Genomic DNA, 26320 nt, shown 5'->3' on the forward strand with positions numbered 1-26320 from the left:
CGCGTCGATTCCTCGCCGCAAGTGTGTGCGCTTCTAAGTCTCGACAGCTTGTTAGCAACATAGATTCTACGGAGAAGAAAGTAAATGGAAAACTGCAAGGGGCAAAGTTGCAGAATAAATCGCTATTTATCTTGCAACTACGCGAAAAGACAGGTAACTGATCACCGCGTGCCAATATAACATAACAGCTAGAATTAAAATAGTGTGAATATTTAAATTAGAAGATATAATATATATGACATATATTTTACCAGATTTTTTCCTCGCATTTATGATAAATATAAATTTTAAAACTGCACACAAATGAATAATCAGACTATGAATTTAAAATTATTCAAGAAACATTATCATATTATACAGTATATATAAAGGGGTGCAAGAGAAGGAGGATATATGGATTTTCATCAAGTATTCTATACGATTCACGTACTTTTATACGTCGGAAAAGATAATAAAATAATTATTTTTTCAAAATGCTTTTAGAGCAAATGGCGCATTTTATACAGTGATAATATACTCGCGCGAATACCGGGAATGACGAGATAATTAAACTTAATAATAATTAAAGAACATAATTTTAAATGCACGTCCTCATTTGAGAGCGAGCAGCGAGTGTAAAAGTGTTAAATAATTTACTCGTAATTAATACTCCGGCTAATGATCTCCAGCTTCTCTTTGTTCATATCCGAGTCTCCGCTTCAATGGCAAATTATCAATTATCCGCGAAAATAGTTTAACTTTCGTTAACGTTTCGCGCGAAATGCGCGCGGATGTTTCGTCGCTTCCTCCCCCAACGGCATCACGTTTAATCGACACGGTAGCGGAGGCAAACTCGTTTTGCATCTCAAAGTGCGAAACGACAGGTAAATGCACGGCACGGAGCAGCCGTGAGCGCGATATTGCTCGCATTAAGCGATGATTCCCGCGGCGACGCCCGTTGGAATATACGATCGATAAACGAAATCTCGAACGAGCGAGGTATATAGGTAGAGGTAGAGCGACTAAATTAGCCGCGCAAAAATATTCACGCCTTTCATTTCGAAGTTAGGGGGCAACGGTGTCGTGACGTCGCGCCGTCGACGATGCCGGGCGGTCGGTCCACCCCAAAGCGAATGGAAGTTTGATGCGCGCAGATTAAATTCGCATTCCAGGTCGATGTACCGGGTGTGTACGGCGTGCCGGATTCGCCCCCTCGACCCGCCCGAGCTCACAAACGCGCGCTTACACAAGTGTAAGTATATCCACGTGCATACGAACGTATCATAGATACGTACAGCACTTATGCAGACACATGCGCTTCCATAGATACCTCAACGGCGAGCACCCAACTACTATCCACCGTGAGGTCCTTCAAACTCCGAAAACTCTGCCTCGTTCTTTTCCGGCTCTCTCTCCTTCCGTCTTTTACAAAGCAAACTCTCGTTGCTCTCTTCCTGTCTCTCTCTCGTTTCCTCTCTTTTTACCTATCTTTTCCGCTTGCACCTGCCATCTCTATACCGCTTTTTCAACAACTCCCCATTTCTTCCTGTTCACATACTGCATTTTGATCTCCCTTTTTCCTTTCCGCCCTCGGGGCTCGCCGCTTATTTCGGCCCTGTAAAATAGCTACTCTCTAAGGGAGACTATCATTCAACTACCATCGCTCCCTCGTTTACTCTCCTTCGCGTCATTCGCATTTTGTTCCTGCCATGCCATCGAAGCCCTTCACTGTCGCGAATCTCTTCCGCCTACGTCGATGCATCAGTCAATTTCGTTGGTACTGTGCGTGTCGCCAACCAACAAGACGCGGACTGACTTGCAATTACCGCTTGGCGACAGCTCACTTCCTTCATTAAAATTACATCAACGTCGGTGTACACAGTATCCTCTATCTCCCGCGGCCGCTGTAATGCGCTTAGGGATTTCCGACAAACATTTCGGGAGCCACATGCAACCGGGGAGTAGTGTCATTCGATGAACGCGGGAGGACCGCATCGATAAGTAGCGCACATAGGAAGATGCACGGATTGCACTCTCCGCATCGGTTCGTTAAATGATTATTTGATTTTCGACGGATCCTCAATTTTATATGCTCACGGTATCGAAAGAGAGATTAAACGCTACTAGTGATGACAGCGTAGCTTAGTACTCAGATATTTAATTAAAATTCATAACGTTTCAAGTAGTTATTTTTTTAATTACGTAAAAAATTTTATTAAAAAAAATAAACAAAGTATAGAAACAAGACATATTTCTATTTCAATAGAATTTAATTAAAACATCAGAATAAGATTAATAAGATAAGTAATCAATAATATTAGCAAATGTTTTCTTATATCATAATTTTATATTTAATAGTCTTATTAAAATTTTTTATTTAGATATATATCTATAATTTATGTTATAAAATAATTTTTAAAATAAAATTTTAACAATCAACATAATGCATATTATATAATTTAAAATTGAATAATATTAATTTTTCTTTTGAAGCATAATACAATATTTTGCATACAATTGTTTGATGATTTATTAAGATAATTCTCGTATCGCGCGGCAAAACTATAGATAAATTATTCGTAACCATTCCAAGAAGAAAATTCACAACGGCACTTCTACTCTTGTAGAACAAAATTAACCCGCGAGATAATAATCTTAACTTTTGGACGACTTTCCGAGATTCAACGCGGCGAAGTGCGAATTAGAAATATCAAATTCAATGGAACTACGCGCCAATACGATACACGGAACATGAAATTCTGTCGAAAGAGAACATCAGATTCAGAATACAATACTCTCGCGCCTATTCAATACAAATAATCCGATCTGCAGCGTAAATGTATATATTCTATACGCGGTATTCTACAAAAATTTTATATATTCAATTTCTATATATAAATGAAAAAAGCATGCGCATTTATAGATGCTTTCTGCAAAAATTAAATTAATTAAATTAATTTATAAAATCATAGTAAAAAATGGATCGCTAAAGTATGAAAATTATTTTCCCTATATCAAATTTTCTGCAAAGTTTTTTAATTAGCCAAAGTTGTTCATAATAAATTTAAATTCTCATAAAATTTGACTTAATGTGTAAGTCATGTTGAATAATTTATAATAATTAAATATTAATTCTTTTGTATTAAAAAATTTCATAAAAAAAGAGAAATTGTATATATAATAGTATTTCAATATGTATTTTAAAAATAAACATATTTATCGTGTAGTGTAAATAAAGCATCGATAACAGACTGAACGCAATGGCAACAATACAAATGCAAAAATGTAAATTCAGCGAATAAAAATGCATAATAAATTCGATATTGTGCGTAATTTTATGGACGAAAAATCAGTATCAAAGTATTATTTTAATATCACATTGTGTCTTGTTAATATATACCGCAACATGAATCGGAATCAAATTATTTTACCAATCAATGAAGCATTATATTGAACGAATAATCGGCAAGAGAGCATCGTTGCGAGAATCATTGCGCTTGCATGGAAGAGGGCCGCATCGATTCGAACGATTAATGAAATAACTAAACGCTATTACGTACGGCGGTACATAATTGCAACATCAGTGGAATCGCTGGAATGCCCCGCATCCTGTTAAGCCAGTACCTTCGATCAACGAGAAAGAGTTATCTCGCCTTGATATTGGATCAGGAGAAAACGATAATTTTCGGAAAGACTTTTCCGTCGACTGGAAGTAGGTATCCGTCGGAAATGCGTGGTCACGGTCGAGATGCGCTCTCTCTCCGAACTCTCGACTCAGCACCGATGAAATAATTTCGTTCCAGCGCAGCACGGCGCGGCCAATCCAAAAAGAAATGCCAAAGTTGAACGCTCTTTATCGATTCTTTCTCTCCGGCTTTCCGCCGAATCTCCTATGATCCTTAAAGCGTCGCCCCTTCGGACGCACGATTCCGCTCTTCGTTATATTACCATCGCTTCACTTGATAAACGCCTTTGAAGAAAAAGAGGAAAAAAAAGGGCTACTTTCGGGATAGCTTTATATTTCAGCACAAAGGGTAGATGCTTGCTTTTGTGCGCAATTCTACTTAAGTTATGCGATGCTTTTTCCCCCCTGGATTTGTCTAATCATGCTGTTACCGCGAGCTCCGTGAGATGAACTTAATTTTCCATTTCCAAGTTCAGCCACGTAATAAAAATTTTTAATTACATAGATCGTCACGGAATATGAATTTTACTTTGTGTATGTTCATAGGAAATCCAATTACTCGAAACGTTAAAAAGGAATACTAGAATCTTATAAAATATCAAAACTTAAGTCATTATTAAAATTACGTAAAAGAATATAAAGTAGAAATTTAAAGTTTCTCGATTCTATAAAAAATATTATTAATACAAAAAAGATCTATGCATCTAAGTTTAACGCTAATATGTGAAACTGACATTCAATAAAATTCAATTAAATTGTGCAACTTAAATAGAACATATATCTGTGTGCAGATTAATTCCACTGAATACCGAATACCGAATAACGACAAACGCAGCGTCTGTAGAGAATTACTGTAGTACGATATAATCCCCTCCCACCGAATTTGCCGTCTCTCACGGATTTTCTATCCAATAAGCAATGATCGAGGAACAATTACCGCAGCCTTACTCCCGGAAATTACGTTACGGTCTCTTGTAACAAAGAGAGATCGAGTCGGCCGGCGCCGCATTAGCTGACCTCCGCTTCGCCGCCGTGTAAATCCGATTCGATCTCTCGCGCGCACACGCGAGGAACCCACGAAGGAAAAGATAGTTAATACCCCTTTGAGAATCGAGTTAAGTCAACGTCATTGATAACAAGTTTCCGATATTTCCCGTCAAAATTTATCCCCCTAGCGGAGTCATCTTTCTCGCCACCCTTGCCATTGTCCTATATACATTAGTATCGGCCCAACGCGCCGATGCAGTGCCTTGCCGATGACGAGGGTGAAAAAGTGGAGTTTTACGTGCGCTCATGTTGAAAGCAACTGACAAGAATTGCAATCGAAAGTTCACTTTCGGCGGCGATCAACCGTAAAATCCGGCGAAGAAAGTGCACATCGATACTCATTCGCAGTGAAAACCCATCGACAGTGACCTATATTATCATCGATATACATGCCGTGAGCTTTGGAGCAGCTACCAGAGATTCAGCAAAAGCAAAAAGCGTTTTTCGAAAACAGCTTTTGCTGTTATTTATCATTTCTTGAATTCAATGCGGCGCGAAATAAATTTCCATATTTTATGCACAGTTGTCGCGCTATTTTTCGTCTCGACTTATACAAAGATTTGCTCTGTATCGAAATTTAAATATACTTAATATGTTAAAAAAAATTTTATACCATGTATATAATGGTGTATATATCTTATAGAATAACGTAAAAATATATTTTATAAAAATAGCGTAAAAATACGCATACAATGAAACACATGATCATATATCACAAGAACAGGATATATAGAAATATACGCATGCAATGAAATTTGATCATATATCGCGAAATAACAAAAAACGCGCGGAGTTAAAGTAAAATGAGTAACACCATTGTATCAATGTAATTCGTGTAAAACCTCGTAGTTCTCTTTCTTCGTTTAATATACGTATTCCGAATTAATCCCCAATGATTACGAGTCACACGAGGTCCCCGTAGAGCCCCGTGACGAGAAAAACGGAGACAATGGAGAATTTAATCTTAACCAGTCCCGCGTTCCCATTACGCTATTTTGCGCGAGCGATACCGTGTCCCCGGCACTGTCAAATTTCATTAGCGTGGCAGGTACGTCGAACTCGTTTCGCGGCGTTCTCGCGCAAAAAAATGAGAAAGAGGTGCCCGCGTCAGTTTTGCTGGCTTCCTCCGAGATCCTATACGACATTAAAGCTCCATCACGCTGCCAACGCGGGGTTAAAGTTCATATCTACCACATTCGCCCGCGGAATAAACGCGTCGCCTTTCGTATCTTTCGATTGAACTTGAAGGTTCTCGAGATGGATTATCTGGTCTTCCTCGTCGCCGCAAAGTCGCACCGCAGTCGACTCCGGAATTTAACCCCAGGTATATCCCTTCGTACGAAGATATCGATATCCCACCAGTGTCACATCTTCAGCCACGACGTTTGCGGGTTCATGCTACTCGGAAATTCGAACCAGCCGAAGAATCCCGACTTATAATGGAGACGCAATCAGATTATATGTATGAGAACACGATTGCGAAGACTTTATGTTCTATAGAAAATGTGCATACGACTGATGTGAAAATAAAAATTATCTAATAAAAGAAAAAGAACATCTTTGACATATTTAATATTAAATATTTTGCGCAAGCAATATAAATTGAATCCTATTGCGAATGATCCGTCAATTATCGACCATGTCGGATCTGTCCACGTCGTTATCTAATTATTCTGTTACTCTATCACATTTTCTTTCTTATTGAAATCTTTTCCTTTCATTTCGCACTTGGACAAACCTTGGGAATATATATAACTTTCTGAATGTAATAGCACGAAGAAAAAGTTTACTTAATATTTTAACCTTTTATTTTTCTAAAAATTTTTCTTTTGAAGTTTTTCTCACTCATTCATAAAAGAACAATTATATGAAGTATTACGGGAAGTGCTGATGATCTATGGTACTTCAATTTTCATTAAAATGTAATGAAATTAGCTTTTTAAAGTTAAATATATAAGACTAAGCTAAGAAAAAGAGCTAAGAAGCTAAGGAAAAGTGAAGGAGAACATCTTGTACATCTGAATGCACAACAGCAAAAGCGCACTGTCATGAATCCTGATGATGCGAATTCTCGGAGAGTACGTCGTTCAAGTTTGTTTGCTGTCAAGTTCGTTGGTTGCTGGGAAAAGAATTTTGCCCGTAAAAAGAGGAAGTACAAAAATGAAAACTGCAGGAGGTAAAAAAAGAGAGAGAAAGAGAGAAGACGGAACAACAACCGCGAATGCGGAATACGGAGGGATCTCGGGCGTTGACGGAAATCGCGAATATCGCAATAGGCGCGGTGAGCCAGTCCGGTCGCGATTATTCGCCGATAATAATACATCAGTCGGAATAACTGAATGTCCTGGGTTATTGGTTTTTTGTCGATGCAATAGATTCCACCGAAATATAAATCGCCCGATGGCGCGGTAAATTAGTCGTGACTGGAAAACCGATATATCCGCCCTTTAATGTGTACACGGGAGACCGTGTGCGCGTGCTTGTACAACAATTCGTACGTGTGTAGACGCTCATCCCCATCTACGGGACCACGTGCGTGAGTGTATGTGTGGGTGTATATATGTGAACGGTTTCATAGGTCTCTCCCTCTCGTTCGGCTCGCACGGGTACGACTAAATCGGGATTGACGTAACGCTCCGAAGAACAAGCGCGAATAATAATGCTTCGCCATTTTCCGCTCCGCGTGTCACGTTGCCGTGGACTCGTCGATTTGACGATTTGTCGGTTCGACGATCGTTCTCTCTCTTTCGGGCTGAGAAACCCTTGAGTGCCCCCCGAGTCTGGTGCATACTTGAGGCTGCCCACCACGATCTCGGTCCCGTATAGCGACACACACGACCGATTTATCGCTCGACTAAAGACATGCGGGTAAAAATATTGCTGGAGAAAGATGCGAGCGGGATTTTCCCGCCGTAACTAGACTGACGGAGATTTTACGACACTGCAATGAATCCGACGAATTTACGAGCTGACTTATATATCCATAATACGCCGTATAAAAGTCGCTATATAATCGCGATATAATTCGGTCTTAACCGAAATGTTTGTCGCACAATGGGCTGTTTATCGTTTTCTTTTTGTTGTTAATAAATTATCGCAAAAATAATACAAAATCCCTATATGTATATCACATATTTTTATAGGAATGTATAAGTATGCAATTTTTCAACAAATATCCTAAATAATTTATGATATTATTATGTATAGCAATTTATCTATTTCGCAATTTATAGGCAAAAATCTCGGCAATAATGTTGGGCAGCGCATACCATATATCAAATTCACGAAAAAGGCTTTTCATTGTAACAGACTTTCATAATATCCAACTGGCTAAGCGCGTCAAACTGCAATCGCGGAAATCTATCGGTTTTCCGTTTTTTGTACGCGTTTGTGGCGCTCGCTTTGACTTTTCGATTTCATCCCATCACCGCCGGTCCAAAAATGTCGATGACTCGGCAACCCATAGATGACGAATGTACTCTTTTTTTTTTTCAATCGTTTTACGAACTGTGGCATAGCTCTCTTTGTTGCGCCGGTTATCTGCTGCAACGCGAAACGATAATGCATCTCCACCATGAACTCTGCTAAAAAAAATTACCCATAGTAGAATTGTTTTCATATCGCATCGAGATACGTTGACGTATCAGGATGACAATCGCGAATTGAAACATACACGTTTGAATAACACGCTTTAGACCGAAGAATTTGTAAATACCGAGATAAAGTATCATTCGATACGATCAGACGAGATTTTGTTATCTCAAAATATTCTATTTCGCGGCACAATAAGATAGAGCGCATCTCAATTTACCACAAAGTCGCATTTTAATAATATAATTACTTCTCGTAAAATATTCAGCTTCCATTTTTTTTTTTTTTTTTTTTTTTTTAAATTTACCATAATCACAATCCATTTACTTTAACACAGAAAATGTTATCATAATTTACTTCGTATCGATTTCCGATCATCATGTTTGTCGGCAAACCGATCCGAGCAGGATCGTATACTGAAGGGAGAGGGAATTGGCAAAGAGAAGGAATTTATTCTATGTGCCTCGCTCGACATGGATTTCGCGGGATAAAGGTATCAAGACGAATTCAATGAAGAGAGCCTATCACCCGTTATTAAGGAACCCCACGAGACCCTTCGGATTGTTCGGCATAACAAATACCCGCCGTGAGAGGGATCTGGATGGCGACACACGAAATCGATTACCAAGCAGGAGGCCCGAATCGTTACTATCTTTTTAGGACTACTCCCCTCGTCACATGTCAAGAGATTCGACCTTGTTGATCTCGTGGTAGATTGGGTCGCTCAATGTGAATAAATATCGCCGACTCGATATAACGAGGGATTAAACACTTACATTTTTCTCAAGTGCGCTTGTCATTAAGTCGCAAGATGTATGCGCATTATTTTAGTCGCATATTTAGTAGCATATTTTAAAGCGCTCGATATAATCGAATCGGTGCATAATAGTAATGCGATATAATGTGCAAACTAGAGGCTAGAATTTTTTATCATTTATTATAAAAGTGATGTGCAAGTTCAAATTTTTAACGTTATTATGTTCATCAAATGTAGATGCAAGGGCTCGCTTAAAAATTAAGCGATCTCTTGACGTTTTAATGTGTGCTCCGTTATTTTTAAATCCAATTCAACTCTTTTAAATTTAACGTCCGACAATCTTCATAAGGTAGAACCGACGTAATCGCGGACAACGACATTTACGTATATGTCAAAGAGAGAAAGAAAGAGAGAAAGAGAAAGAGAAAGAGAGAGAAAGTCACGTTCTCACCGTTCTTTCATACCTACCTACTCTAAGGAAATAAAGAAATGCGGACGTAACGAGCAAACACCGAAAAAGATATTATTACGAGTATGGCAAGTCGAGTAGCGGAAAGAGAGAGAAAAAAACAACGTGAAAAGTCGGAACGTGGCGATGTAGCGTGGAAAATGGAATGGGAAATGGACACACAATGGAAAGGTTAGTTAGAGGGACGGGATAACTGCCGAGAGTTAAGTCAAGTCGCGCCGCTTATAATTAACGCCAGTTTATTCCGGGACGCACTCAGACGGGGTCAGAACGAGGCTGGAAACTCGATAAATATCCAAACGCGATTATTTAAGGGACAAATTGGACGAAATGACAACGCGAGCGGAGAAGGTTTCGAAGACGCCGCTGCCGTCCTCATCGATGTCTTCTTTGTCAATTTGCGATTGCGAATCGCAAGGAAACTCACGGGGAACGTAATTGTCGCTGAAGAAGACGAAGGGTGGTTTCGAAGGGCAAGTGCAAGCGAGAAGAAGAGATAAGGGAAAGTAGGAAAGAAGAGAATGAGGTAGATAAAGGGTATAGTAGTTGGGTGAGATCGTTAAGAGGGTTGTCGAGCATCCCTGGATATTGGCCCTGATAATGGACCATCCTCCTAAACGCTCGTTCGCCCTCGTCCCGAAAACTCTCAAGAGCCGCGTCCTTTCCCTTCTTCTTTCCCGTACTCGTCTATCCTTCAGCTAATTCGTCTATATCTTCAATTCCATCTTTTAAACCCTTTCGTTAAGACGTTATACGAGGCGACTGCGGAATGAAGCAATTACAGTGGTGACGATTGACGAATGAAGAGCTTTCAGATAATAGATAAATCTATTTTAGATCTGCCATTAAATCTTCTCGATATCAAAGTTGGTTTTTGTGTCTTATATAATTCTCGTAATATAAATGTCTGAGTATGAGTTCAGGTCGCGAAACACTGTCTTAAATAATAATATCGATGACATCGATAAATTTTAGTCCGTTTATACGATTCATTTATCGCGCAATTGCCCTTGTAATTGTGAGAAGCTTATTTCGTATGACAAACGCGTGTCTATAAGTTCGTCGTTTCGGCGTGCAAGGTTGAAATTAATTCAAGATTAAAACCGATATTCAAGTACACCTGCCATTCTTCCTTATTCGTGATATCCGAGAATTAAATCCCAAATCACAAATTAATCTGACGCGCGCCGGTTTTCACGTCAACTAAGGCGACAAGAATGACACAAACCTAAAATTCCATTGGTTTCAATATATTCAGCCAGATAGCATGGCTGACATTATATTCAACTTCTGCCTTAATTATTTTCACAATGACGGTAATCAGACTGATAAGCGGCATTCTTGCCAATTAACAGCGGCAGATGACCCTAAATTATTATAATAATAATATAGAATTATAGAGAAAATAAGATATATTATAATATACGCCTACAAATATTTCTCTAAATTTGAATTTTGCACATTGAATCGCATCTTTAATAAAATTATAATAGCAAGCTACTTTTTTCAATTAAAAGTAACAATCAATCTTGCTACTTTTAATTAATCATTATATATTATTTACCACTCTAAAATTTCTTTGTAACAAGAGGATCGGTGCTTTAAAGTTGATATATAATACTTTAAATAAAAAAAAATTTTGTACAATTGTTGAAAAAATAGTTTGAAAATAATTGACCTCATTAAGTGTTCCACAAGCACTACGTTCCGGCAAGAGAAGCTTTTTCAATGCGGAAAAGAAGACGGCGAAAAATTAACTCGATCCCAGAACTACGACGAATTCGACGGGTTTTTTGTATCGCGATTTGCGATGTTAATCAAAATTACGGAAAAACCTTGGCGACTGATGGAAAGTAAGGCTATCATGAAAAGCCGCTTATGCAAATCTTCGGACAGCTGTCTCGCGTAAGAAAAAGACGTTCTATGTAACGGCGAGCGCATATAACCGCCTATATAAGATATATGTATAACGTTTCGACATTGAGATGGATCTGGCGCGCAAAGTTCCTTCTATCTTTCCTTTTTCTCGAGGACGGCGTCGCGTCGCTTTTCACAGGTTCTTTGTCAGTGCGCTTTCCAGCCTGTCAGCCTTTTCTGCTGATAATTAACGGCATGAGTTATTTATTCTCCGTTAGATTTCTAGACTTAACGAGCTGCCTTACGAAGGCAACGGAAGCTTATGCGTAAAATCTTGTACAACAGCTTAACGAGAGATTAACGTGCTACAACCAATTTAAACCTTCGATCGCATTGGATCTTTTTGGAAAGAATTAAAATCAATTTCATGAACAAAAATATTTATATATCCTTTTCTAAAATAGATATGTAAAGTCGATACTCGCATATGTCGAAGTTTATTATTGTCGCTTTTCCGCGATGCTCATTGGCTATCAAGGCATTCACGTTGTGCGTTATATTCGTAGCATCGAGAGGGTTAGCAGTTTGACAGTTTGTTCAAAATGAAATAAAATAAAATAATATAATATTAGTTTTAAATAATATGTTAATACTTTAAACTCGATTATATAATTTTTGACAGTTATCAGCTGATTTCTGTCAAAAAATATTAATTACGGATAAAGTATAGTAACATATTATTTACAACATATTACTATTTTAATATTTTTAACAAATTATTATTTTAAAATTTAATTAGCAAATTAACGCTTTATTAATATTTTTTGATAGAAATCAGCTTATTAAAGCGTTAATTTGCCAATTAAATTTTAAAATAATAATATGTTAAAAATATTAAAATAGTAATATGTTGTAAATAATATGTTATAATATGCCGTATCCGCGATTAATATTTTTTGACAGAAATCAGCTGATAACTGTCAAAAATATTAAGCGAGTTTAAAGTATTATAACATATTATTTAAAACATATTATTTTATTTTGAACAAACTATTATACTAACCCTCGCGATGACAGCCTCTCGATGCTACGAATGTAACGCACAATGCGAATCGAAACAGTTTATCAGCATCGCGGAAAAGGTGCAACAATACTTGCGAGAATCGACTTAACGTATCTTTTTTAGAAAGGGATGTTATAATATTTTAAATTCGATTAATATTTTTGACAATTATCAGAGCTGATTTTTGTCAAAAAATATTAATCGCAGATAAGACATTATAACGTGTTATTTAAAACATGTTACAATTTTAATATTTTCAACATATTATAATATCCCCATTACCGCTATAGAAATATTATAAAATAAACAATTTCTCACTCACCGATACGTGTAATAGCAGAGTTGTAGTACACAGCACATTGATCTGAAAACAAAAGATTCAAATTAAGTATATACATAACTGTGTCGAATAGTGTGTGTCGAATATCTCATAAACAATGCAGTTTAGAAAAAATGTTTTATTTTGCATACCTCATAGTTGCCCCGATGTCGCCCGATGCCTCCCCGGGCCTCCTCCTCCTCTCTTGGTCCATGGTAGCACTCACGACACTTGCGAAAATACGAATAATTACGATCGCCCGATACTTTACACGGCACTCCCGACACGCGAAACTTTACACGGCACTCCCGACACGACGCGTGAATCGCAATGCTACCTGTAACAAATAAAATACATACATATATTAGAATAATCTTATTATTTCGCATTATAACATACACAATATAAATATGTAAGCTAGAGTTAACGATAGATATATCCACGGATCGCAACACATTCGCGCGAGCGAAAACAGATTAAGTTGGGTTATGTTGGCAAGAGATTTTGCATCCAATTTTTCGCGAAATATGCGTTTCAAACAATTACGACTACATATTAACGTTGAAATTATGATATGCGATTGATAAATATTACAATACAAAGGTCAGAAATCGTTTCTAACGATTATGCTTACTAATTAATCACAGCGGGACGCAGCTCGAACTGCCTGATACTCGCGGCGTTTCGGTAATGGCCGAGGCTACAAACATCGGCAACTTCACTCTAATAACGCGCGCGCGATACTATATACATGACTTAATATTAATAATTAATTAAAATTCGAAGGAGATTCGTTCGAAAAGATATAGCTTTAAAAGATATAGAAAGAAATAATATTAATCGAGAATAAGGTATTATAACATATTATTTACAACATATTACTATTTTATAATTTTTACCATATTATTATTTTAAAATTTAATTAGCAAATTATAACATGCACAATATAAATATAAATATGTAAGCTAGAATATTTAATTAGCAAATTTTCGCTTTATTAGTATTTTTTGATAGAAATCAGCTGATTAAAGCGTTAATTTGCTAATTAAATTTAAAATAATAATATGTTATATAAATTAAAATAATGTTTTAAATAATATGTTATAATACTTTAAACTCGATTAACATTTTTGACAGTTATCAGGTGATTTCTTTTAAAAAATATTATATATATATATTCGAAAATAAGATATTATAACATATTATTTACAACACATTACTATTTTAATTTTTTAACATTAATTTAAAATTTAATTAGCAAATTAAAGCTTTAATCAACTAATTTCTGTGAAAAAATATTAATCGAATTTAAACAAGCTTTATATTATTTTTTATAAGATATGATTTTATAAGATATCATTTTTGTAACATAAAACTGAAGAATGGCGCGTAGCGCGCGCTTTTGTTGTTCTATAGTAACATTTAAAAAATACAGAAATGTATATACATACAAATATACTAAAATACAGAAATATGTTTGCTCTTTAAAAAAATCAATTTTGCGTTATTAATAATGTTGAGTAACGAATATTGAAGTACAAAACGAAATAATGAAATTTGTTCTAATAAGACACATTGAGAAAGATATTGAATATGGCAGTTATAGCTTAAATATTTCAAAGTTGACAATTTCTTTTTACATATTGATTAGCAATTGTAAGAATTAAAATATAAATAGATAGAAATAGATTTTTAAAAAAAACTCAAGAAATATGTATAATACTACATTCACTGATTTTGAAGAATAAGAATTTATAATTTCCTAAAATCATTTTTCATCAATTCTTCTTAATTTTTGCAAGAGAGATGTATATGTGTATGCATTTATTATATTCATAATATATTGAATATTTAATAAGTATATTTCTAATATAATAAATTCAATGTAATAAATTTTTTAATTAATCTATAAATTTATTGATACTCTATAATAGTATCGCGTTTTGACGAATCCTGTGATGACATGCGATTAGGTTACACAATAACGCGATATATTCGAGTCATAATAAGGGATTAATTTAAATGCATAACGTGCTATCTATCAGTGTGGACGTTATAAATTCTATCTCCTCGATTAATATTCGGTGCCATCGGTGACTTGTTGATCCGTTCGTCGGATGTACATCATATTCAATCATAACCACACCCACGTAATGTAAATCCCATTATAACGAGTGTGCCGCAATCCAATATTGCCAGTACATCTGTCATCGATATTAGCAAACTACATCTGTGTCGATTTAGTATAATGGATTTTCTATGTACCAACGTTGGTACTAACGACAGGGGATGTTACTATGCTTTCGTATTCGCGAAAGCGAAAAGTTATCCTATATATCTTGTGCACTATTGATGTCTGACAAGCTTTTAAAATTGGCTTGATTTAATTCGATGATTCAGAAACATTAATTGAATATTAATTAAACATCACATTAAATGTACATTAATTAAACTATATTGTTGATGATTCGTCGCAAATAAAGCGAATTACAATACACGAAGAACAAAGGATAAAATATATTCGATATATTATCGATACGCAAGTCGATGCATAAAAGTAGATAATGGGAATTCATAAAAGAGGAATTATGAATGAGATGGAGATGTCAGTGTATTGGATCACAATAGAAAAATATAAACGTGAAGCTGATCCTTCTTTCTTTCATACGAAGCGTCTCTATCGTGAATACGAATATCTGCTAAAGTGTATGAAAAAGCTTACGGCAGATGATGAACCGGCTCCGTCGCCATCGGGACGCTCTGGAAGCTTGGCTCAAATAAAAATTGGCTCAATAAAATTCAGTGTTTCGCGGGTGATAAATCGCGATGACGAGAAACGATAAAGGAGCAAGACGGTACCGCAGAGATGCATGAGTTTAACAATAAGATACGCGGGAGACATTGCAGGAGTCACTAGACTGCGTCGTCGTATAAGAATAGGAACAAAATATTGTCGCGATCCCTACTTTTCCGCGAAAACAACTATTTTAATATAATAAAAAAATATTTCTCTTCTTTATCATTTTTCTCTACCTCTACACGTTGAACATTTTCAGAAAGTTTATTGCAATCGACAATATTTTATTTAGAAGTTGATATGTAATCGATATGTTATTTAGTTAATAACGGATTTAATTCACAAAATATCGCGATTGGGACTCCATTTTTATATATAAATTTTTTACATACAATTTTATTTATTTTTTTCCATCAAAATATTAATCCTGCTTTTGTTTAATTCGCCGCGATTCGAGCGTGATTCGCAAAATCCGATATCATTGATGTAATTTTAAACATTATTCGCATATTAACTCCTGGTTTTGGAATCGACGACCTAGTTTCTGAAATCGGTAAGTTAACCGTGTGCTTTCGCGTGTTCGGGTGATGAAAAACGTCACGCTTCGATCGCCGCATTTTCTGCAGACGTTCGGGCGAGATTTAAAATTATTGAAGCAGTACATTTCCTCATTTAACGATCACTCCTGATTTTGTACTTTTAAAGTTTTCTCGAACACGAAACTTCTTTCTAGTAAGCCAAGTGCTCGTCCTTTCTTGCATCGAATAAATTCACGGTGCAGTTCCGATAGAAATGAAGATGCAAACTTTGCCGGCGAATCATATATACACGATACATAGTTGCATATATGTATATATAGAAAGAAAGTGTTCGCGTATATATATAATATATATATGAATATACATGAAAACTTTTTTAACCAGATATTGAAAATTTTTTTTGCCCTGTGAGTATGTATCTTTAATTTAACCACTCAAAAAGAATCGCAAATATAATCTTAGCATAACATAATCTCGTATAACAACATAGATACACGATACTTATTGAAATTTAACAATATCCCTTTTAATTAGCGATCATCATCATCATTGGGCATTGTGTATATATAATATAACGCATTTCGTTGTGTAAACATAGCTAACAACTTTAAACATTCGATGCAATGATATCATGCGCCAAATGTGCCATAAACAGATAAATTAATTTCACTATGTATTGATGTATTGAAACAATTTACTCACGAGTGTTATCATATTCTATCATATATATATAATAAAATGATAAAATGCAAATTGAATATTTATTTTATATGATATATGTACATGAAAAATATATAGGTATTAAAAATACATATATCATGCAAAATAAATAGATTCAAGCGCATATAAAATAACTATGTATATTGTATTCATATATGGTGGATATATGTTATTATACCATCGCATATTATTCATGTTCGGCAGGTAAATTTACTTTATATATTTTAGTTTTACCAACAACAAATGTAGTACATTTCGTTGGTTGATGCTGTATCTATAAATGTGGTTACAAATCTGAGGAATGTCTGATATCAAATACGCGGAGATTTCTTCTCAGAAAGGAGACTGAATCTTTAGAAAAAATAGAAAGTGTTTAAGATCGCAGAAGTGTAATATTTCACAATTCTGCGCGCGCGGCTGTGAAAAGAATACAAGAAGCTTCTAAAATTATAAAATAACTTTCATCTGACGCGACAAGTGCGTTCTAAGCTATAAAAATCAAAAACAATTTGAAAGAATGAAAGATGGTTCTATGCCTTGTTGTCCCAAATAATTGATAATCGATAAAACTTTTTCTCTCTCGTCGAATATTCATCGTGAGATATTATCACTATATTGAAAAATTACATAATTTGTGGCAAAATATATAAAAACCAAAGCTTTTAAACATTTATGTTTACGGTTACATTATTTATATTCAAATCAGCTTTACATGTGAGTACATCCAATTATGTAATTATTGAAATAAATATCACAATGTTTAACGGAATATCAATTTTGATGAAATTATTATTCCGAATGCGTGTGACGAATCACGATATATAAAATGTATCTTTTAATCATTTTTATTAGTTAATTTAACAAAGTCTAAGTTGATAATGACTCTTTTTAAACAAAAAGTTATCAATTTTTTTTCTCTCTTATTTTAAACTATTAAATATTAAAAAATTTATAAAATAATTATTTATAATAGTTAGTAATTATTATTCATTGTATAATATATAAAGAAGCATATTACTAATATTGTCAAATTGCCTATAGTGTTTTATTTTTATCGAATTTTAATAGCAAATTATTTGCTGAATTAAATTTTTTTGCAACCAAAAAATATTAATTACAATGTAATACAGTTGAAATAAGACACCTAGTGTATTAGAATAAGTTAAATTAAATCAATGGATCGACAGAGCAGTATTTATATTTTAATTGCGTTTAATGTGATGCTAAATCAATTATTCAATTATCCAATTAATTCATATTGTTTTATTGATATTGTCGCCACTCTATCATTAATTGTTGAAAGGCTGCACAATATAAATTAAATATGAAGATTATGAATTAATAACGTCTTGTCCGCAGTAAATTTCAATTTTACGATAGGATCTATATTTCAAATATTGAAATAATAATTTTGCATGAAATTTTTATTATATAACAAAATTAGTGTATGAAAAAGTATGAGATCATTACATGACCTAAAGAAGTCTTCAAATATGCTTAGATATAATTATGAGAGATAAATGTGTTATATTTATACAAATATAAAAAAAAATTTATTAATAAAAACTAAAAAAATTTAAGTTAATTAACTTGAAACTTTCGCGCATATTAATGAAAGTATTTTCTAGCATCTTTTTGAAACAAGATCTTCCCTGAGTGCGTAATGGTAGATAAAAAAGCGGGCAGTCGTACGCAGGCAAATTATCTTTCTTATTAATGAGCCATATTCAACCATAGTAAGTAGAAAACGAATGCCGCGTACGCGGACGACAATGAGAGCTGTCGAAAACAGGTCAGATTATTTATGGGTTTTTTTTTCTCGCGTAACCACATTTTCAAGCTTTGCCACTATTCCGCGTTCCTTTTAAACCACGGGAGAATCGCGGTATCCAACCAGCAGGCGCAAAAAGGAATGCTCTCGCTTGCGGTTTCTTCCAAGTTTCTTGCGTATTCGATGGTATTTGTCGCCTTAGATTAACCGCGTATATTTTCGGCCGATGCGAAAAAGAGCAAAATTTATTGTTATCTTACAATTAACGTACACACGTCGAACACTTTTTGTGATAATTAAAATTGCAACACAATCGATATTAGGATAACAATTATTATCGGCTTCAATTGAATAATAATTGATGAAAATATAACGTTTTCTTATTTTTTATTTTTTTTGCAAACATTAAATTATTCATAAAAAATTCATGTTTTCATCGAAAAGTTTCCTGTTTATATTATTGATGTTATATACGTACAATATATGTAGTTGCATACAGTCACGTATGTGTGTGTGTGTGTAAGTTAAAGAGTTTTTTTGCATGTCGACAGTCAACAATAATAGAATGTGCTCCGACATAATATAGGGCCGCAAAACATGTGTGCTCTCTGCACATACTATTGAATATGTCTCGAATGTTTCCAGAGAAGAGAGAGAGGGAGAGAGAGAGAGTGGGAGAGAGAAAGAGAGAAAGAGAAGAGAGTGCTTGATTTTTTTTCAGTCAATATCCATACAAATTCTCGTCAAAACATCGACGACGTGATAAATTTTAGTGTGAAAAAGCGTTTGTCGAAACAAGAATGGTATAAAATTATCGAAATAGTGACAATTATAAATAAAATTAATGAGACGCAGCGATAATTGAGAAAATTATTTTAAAAAACAATAATGAAATTATTTATGAATAAACATAAGATTAATGAATTCTGTTTAATACATAAGTTTCTCAATATAAATGAAACAATTACGAGAATACATATATACTCGTAAGAGTATATACTTTTTCTCATTTTCAATTTTCTGAATTATTCTTACATGTAAATTGTTTAACGAAAGCTTAAATCATTAACCCGCGCAATTGTAAAACAATCGTAATCATTTAGCATTTTTCTTTTATACTTACAACAATTTTAGCTCTTTATAATGTTTCATCTCTGTACACTATAACCAGTTCAGTTAAATTAGCGTAATTTTCTCGTGAATCGACTATTCGAATTACGAGCGAATAATTTATTGATGATTGTATAGCACGATGCTAATCAATAATCGCGACAAATGAGTGGTTAAATGTAATAATCACATTGATGTTAATTGCCCGCTTAATTATTTCTCGTTATGATAACCGCTCGTATATAGCGAATATTGATCATTTATATATTCGCGTGGATGTCTCATGGTTTTCCCATGAAAAGCTTTCGCCTCATCGCCACGTGTGAAACAGCCGCAGTTAAACAGCACTTTGACATAATTGCGAAAATGTCGTAAGCAGGTGGGTTAACCCGATCGTTATTGTACTCTAGTAAGCCATGTCGATAAGGCTTACTGCCTTCAAAGACATAAAGGTAAAAGCTAATTACATTGGTTAATTGGTTTAACTCGGTATATCGACACGTGTTAACTTATGTATATCTCGACTTTTAATCCGCAAACAGTACGGTGAATTTTTCATAATGCAAGTTTTATAATGCGAGATATCGATTTCCTTTTTAAATTCGATTCATTTTGTACAAGACAATGAAAATTATAGTTACATATTGTATATAACGTTTCGATGTATGCACAAATAAAATTTGCGAACAAAATTTCAATAGTTGAAATGTGAAATAATTTCTTGCTTCTTGCTAATTGCGTAAATTTTGCGAATTAAAAATTATATTTAGCATCCTTGTAAAATATTTTAAAATTTCCCTATACAAATGTAATAAACATTCGAATCATGATTGAAAGAAAAACCTAAATTAGTCTTCAATATGCAGTATACATTTTATGAATAAGTTTGTTATATTAGTATATTCTAGGCTCTTTAATTGCAACTGCTTAAACATGAGTTTTATTTACCTTAATATAGGAATACGAAGTTGAGAGACGAAGCGAAAATCAGACTGTCACATTTAGTGTTAGATGTTGAATGTGAATAAGCGATTTCGTGGATAAGCGTGATCTAAACTTGCGCAAATCGCACACGAGGAATTGAGAGTTCCTACACAGACACGTTGCCAAGTGCGTATGTATATACATATACGTGCATGTATGTGTGTATGAGTGTAAACGTGGATACGTGTAAGTATATAGAAGCGCGCGTACGCGTGGTACGTGAAGAAAATTCCCATTGGTCCCCGGCAAATCGATTCGGAGTACAATTTGGCAAGGAAATCGGATTTCCAATAACGATGCGACGCTGATTATCATGCGATTGCCACCTTACCGATCTGTGCCCAGGACGAAGCAAAGGAGGCGGATGCTAGAGAACGCCCGGGAGTATTTCCAGTCAGACGGAATTGCTGCCGTCGCGCGATTCTTCGCCGGAAGCCCGTAAAATATTTTCAAGAGACTTTTCTGATTACCGTCATCGTTCCGTTATTACGAACGAATTATCGCTTTGCAGTATCAAACGAACCGGGTTCTCAATTGAACCGAGCTTTGCGATCGAGTGATCGACGAGATATATTTTAATTGTTTTTTTGCGTCCGACGTTGATTATAATAATTTGATATTTTTTAATAACTGTAGAAGATCTACGAGAAAACGCGAGAGTACTAGTACGTATTTGCCGAAATGTCGCAAAACATAAATTTCACGTTAATTTAATAATGTAAATGTATACTTTCATGTTTTCGTGCATGTCAAGTATTCTAAATATCCAGTACATCATCGTCGCATATATAAAATCTTTAATATACACACACAAATATACATACATATATATATATATATATATATATATATATATACACTGGCGGATCCTGGGGGAAGGGGGGTTAACCCCCCCCCCCTGCAAATTAAAAGAAACAGTTTTGCTGAATTTGTTTAAAAAATATAAATGTTTAAAAAAAAAGAAAAACAAACATTAAAGAGCTATCGACATCAGGATCCGCTAGTGTATATATATAAGTATAAGATACACTGTAAATTATACTCATTACGCATTCAAGGAGTTAAGTATACATTAAGTCAGACATAAGACGAAATGATGAGATAATTTCATTGCACGAAAATAATTAAGTGAAATTCTTTATATCTATATAATATATATTATATCTATATAATATAGATCTATATAATATAGATATAATATATATTATATCTACATAATATATATTATATAGATACAAAGAATTTCGCCTAATTATTTTCGTACAACGAAATTATCTCATCATTTCGTCCTATGTCTGACTTAATCTATACTTAATTCCTTGAATGCGTAATGAGTATAATTTACAATGTATCTTATACATACATATTGTATATATTATATAGATATAAAGAATTTCGCCTAATTATTTTCGTGCAACGAAATTATCTCATCATTTCGTCCTATGTCTGACTTAATCTAAACTTAACTCCTTGAATGCGTAATGAGTATAATTTACAGTGTATCCTATACTTTTATATATATATATATATAAAATATATATATATATATATATATAAGTATAAGATACACTGTAAATTATACTCATTACGCATTCAAGGAGTTAAGTTTAGATTAAGTCAGACATAGCACGAAATAATGAGATAATTTCATGCACGAAAATAAGTAGGCGAAAAATTCTTTATATATATATAATATATACAATATGTATGTATAAGATACACTGTAAATTATACTCATTACGCATTCAAGGAGTTAAGTTTAGATTAAGTCAGACATAGGACGAAATAATGAGATAATTTCATGCACGAAAATAATTAGGCGAAAAATTCTTTATATATATATATAATATATACAATATGTATGTATAAGATACACTGTAAATTATACTCATTACGCATTCAAGGAGTTAAGTTTAGATTAAGTCAGACATAGGACGAAATGATGAGATAATTTCGTTGCACAAAAATAATTAGGCGAAATTCTTTATATCTATATAATATATACAATATGTATATATAAGATACACTGTAAATTATACTCATTACGCATTCAAGGAATTAAGTATAGATTAAGTCAGACATACGACGAAATGATGAGATAATTTTGTTGTACGAAAATAATTAAACGAAATTCTTTGTATCTATATAATATATATTATATCTTATACATACGAAATTATCTCATCATTTCGTCCTATGTCTGACTTAATCTAAACTTAACTCCTTGAATGCGTAATGAGTATAATTTACAGTGTATCTTATACATACATATTGTATATATTATATATATATATAAAGAATTTTTCGCCTAATTATTTTCGTGCATGAAATTATCTCATTATTTCGTCCTATGTCTGACTTAATCTAAACTTAACTCCTTGAATGCGTAATGAGTATAATTTACAGTGTATCTTATACTTATATATATATATATATATATATATATATATTATATATATATATATAAAAGTATAGGATACACTGTAAATTATACTCATTACGCATTCAAGGAGTTAAGTTTAGATTAAGTCAGACATAGGACGAAATGATGAGATAATTTCGTTGCACGAAAATAATTAGGCGAAATTCTTTATATCTATATAATATATACAATATGTATGTATAAGATACATTGTAAATTATACTCATTACGCATTCAAGGAGTTAAGTTTAGATTAAGTCAGACATAGGACGAAATGATGAGATAATTTCGTTGCATAAAAACAATTAGGCGAGAAATTCTTTATATCTATATAATATATATATATATATATATACACTGGCGGATCCTAAGGGTGGGGGGTTAAAACCCCGCCCTTGCAAATTAAAAGAAACAGTTTTGCTGAATTTGTTTAAAAAATATAAATAAAGAAAAACAAATATTAAAGAGCTATCGACGTCGTTGATCCTGGAATGGAAGCTATTAATAAAACCAAAAATATTAAATAAAATAATTTTGCAAAACCTCCCCATTATCGACGTCAAGATCCGCTAGTGTATATATATATGTATATATATATATATATATACATACACACATATATATTTGCTTTCATACTTGCTTTTATATCAGGTTTTGCTTACTTCCAGCGAACCTCTATCAACCGAATTAAGAACGTATACCCCTCATCTCAACTCCAAGGCACGATAGAGCGATCGCATGAGATGTTCAAAGCCGGAAGTCTGCTTGGATAAATGCGCGCTCGGATAGGTAAAAATACACCTCAAAGTCTGCGCACGGAAGGGACTGATCGAGAACATCTGGGCCGAGGGATCGATTTTTAAGAACGGCATACGGAAATATTGGTTCGGGTAACGACTTCCGTTCTCCGTGTTTACGCCCCGGCAGTCAAGGGTTAAGGCGCCTCGAGAGACAGGTTACTTCCGTACGAGAAGGAGAGATAAGACGAGAAGAGCAGAAGAAGAAAAAGGTTAAGGCATGTGGTACGAATGGCGAGACGTATAAATGCGGAAAAATATCTCTTTCTGCCTTCTCTTTTTATTTTTCTCTCCCCCCCCCCTCTCTCTCTCTTTCTTTTTTTCTTTCTTTCTCTCTTTTTTCCCACTGTCGAGCAATATTTCATTCATAACGCATTGTACAGGATGTTGTATAAAAACCGCTCAGTTTCAATAACATTGCCGTTTTTTCATTTTATAGCCTGTCAAAGATCTCGAATTGGATAAATAGAGAAATGGGGGGAAAATCTTATTTTTTACTTATTTCAAAATTTTAATCTAAAGATATGGATATCTATATATACCAATATAGAGAACGTCATAAATTACAAAGCTGTTGTGCTCAAACAAATGTAAGGAAAGATTGAAAAAAACTAGGATAGCGAGATTTAATGCGCGAATTCTGGAAAACGAGACTGGAGAGGCTACGAAGTAGTATTTCCTAATTGAGTTGGCGCGGTCGGCGATGATTCTCATGACCACGATTCCCAATAACATTTCTCTATGGAAATCTGTAGATTCGAGGTACGCCGCGCGATAATAACGACGAAAATTCGTTTCCTGCGCTGCTCATTAACATCGGGCGTTGTGAAACCGTCAAACCGAGAAGTTACTTTATTTTTCATGAATTCAACGTCTCTCTTTTTAGTCAAACTAACATGTAATATTCTCAACGTTAACATTATCATTAATTTCCATTACGTATCTCGGAATTTAATCTGTAAATAAGTAATCACACCAAGCGTAATCACTAGTTTCGAGAGTATAATAATTATAGACGATAGGTCAACACGTTTATTAACTAACTTAATAAATTGTAAATTGTAAATACGATCAGAGAATTGCAATAATGTTAATTTAGCTAACTCAAAATATAATGCATCAACAGTGGAGCAGAAACTAATTAATTTTATTAGATATATGTGATTTGAAGCTATATCGACATATAATATCGGATATGCCAAAATATCTCTCTATTAATATGATTAATCGATCAATAGAAGTCATTCTATTACCGTGATATATTTAGACCGACTCAGCATTATAATTTAAATCTACACATAGACTCTTTTTAAATTGTTAATCGACTGTCAAAACTAATAATAAAAATATGAAATAAAATTATAGACTTGGACGAAAGAAAAAAAATTACCAATAACGCGCGGTATAAACAATAATGGCGTATCGTCAAATTTGCGAGAGAGAGAGACATTGATAAGAAAACGTTGGCTTTAGTGGGGCTAAGCCGTTACACTCTTTTCGATACTTCCTATACATGCGCCGCTGCATTCTGCAACTTTACTGCGCCGCGCAGCGTAGCCGTGACATGGCTATAAATAACGCCGAAATAGCGTGTCCAACGTCCGACCAATAAATCTACATATAACCCCGGAGGATAAAATAAAGTTATGGGCCCGTTTCATGCACTGATTCAAACCGATAGTTTATCCTGCTTTGACTGTTGCAAGTAGTCACTTCGCCCTCCAACGCGGCGGCTTGCACCCTCTTTAGTTCTACCTCTTTCGGCGTACCGGAAACTCGGCACCCCTTTCATACTCTTTTCCATTCGCCGCACCCTCTCTCTTTCCCTCTCTTTCTCTCGCATGGATTCACGCATGCCTCCCTGGTTTGTTGCCCCCATCCTTTTCGCAGCCGCGTCATGCATCCGCTATACGAAAATGCATTATTACGTTGACACGTACACAAACTCGATTCCGCGAGAGCCCAGACACGTAACTTCGTGATACATGATCCGCGAAGTCTGAAGTAGATGTGGGCGTGTAACGCGCGTATATACAGGATGTACCAAGAAACGTATCTAACACGGCAGGAGTTCAGCCTCTCTCAGAGAAATTTCGGAATCTATTTAGGAAACATTTAATCAAAGAAAGGGAGAGAAAGAGAGAGAAAGAGATTCCATCTTTAAGGAATTTCTAATTTTCGGTATTAAATATCTTGATTTATAGCTCTATATATTGGGAATTCAGAATTATGAAATAGTTTTGCTAATATACATTCCCACCCCTCACCCAATTAATGATTATATACTCTCCTAATTTGATCGATAATATCAATATTAAACGATATGTATACATCAGAATTGCAGAACATAATAAAATATGTATGTTCTTTCTTTTTGTAAAATATCGTACGTAAATATTATTACATACATATC

At 34.4% G+C, this 26320-nt stretch overlaps 1 protein-coding gene across 1 annotated transcript in view; it reads left to right on the forward strand.

Moving 5' to 3' along the window:
- LOC145944589 (roundabout homolog 1) overlaps positions 1-23958 on the forward strand; it is a 133214-nt gene extending 109256 nt beyond the window's left edge. The window contains exon 6 of the mRNA XM_083053137.1: positions 23779-23958. Within this exon, the coding sequence (XP_082909263.1) occupies positions 23779-23801 (23 nt within the window). The 3' untranslated portion in view covers positions 23802-23958. The remainder of the gene's footprint in view (positions 1-23778) is intronic.
- The last annotated feature ends 2362 nt before the right edge of the window (positions 23959-26320 follow it).

This window comes from Prenolepis imparis, unplaced genomic scaffold (assembly GCF_030444845.1).
Source record: "Prenolepis imparis isolate NDT839.2.m4 unplaced genomic scaffold, iyPreImpa1.0 SCAF_1, whole genome shotgun sequence".
In the NCBI taxonomy this organism is placed as follows: Eukaryota; Metazoa; Arthropoda; class Insecta; order Hymenoptera; family Formicidae; genus Prenolepis; species Prenolepis imparis.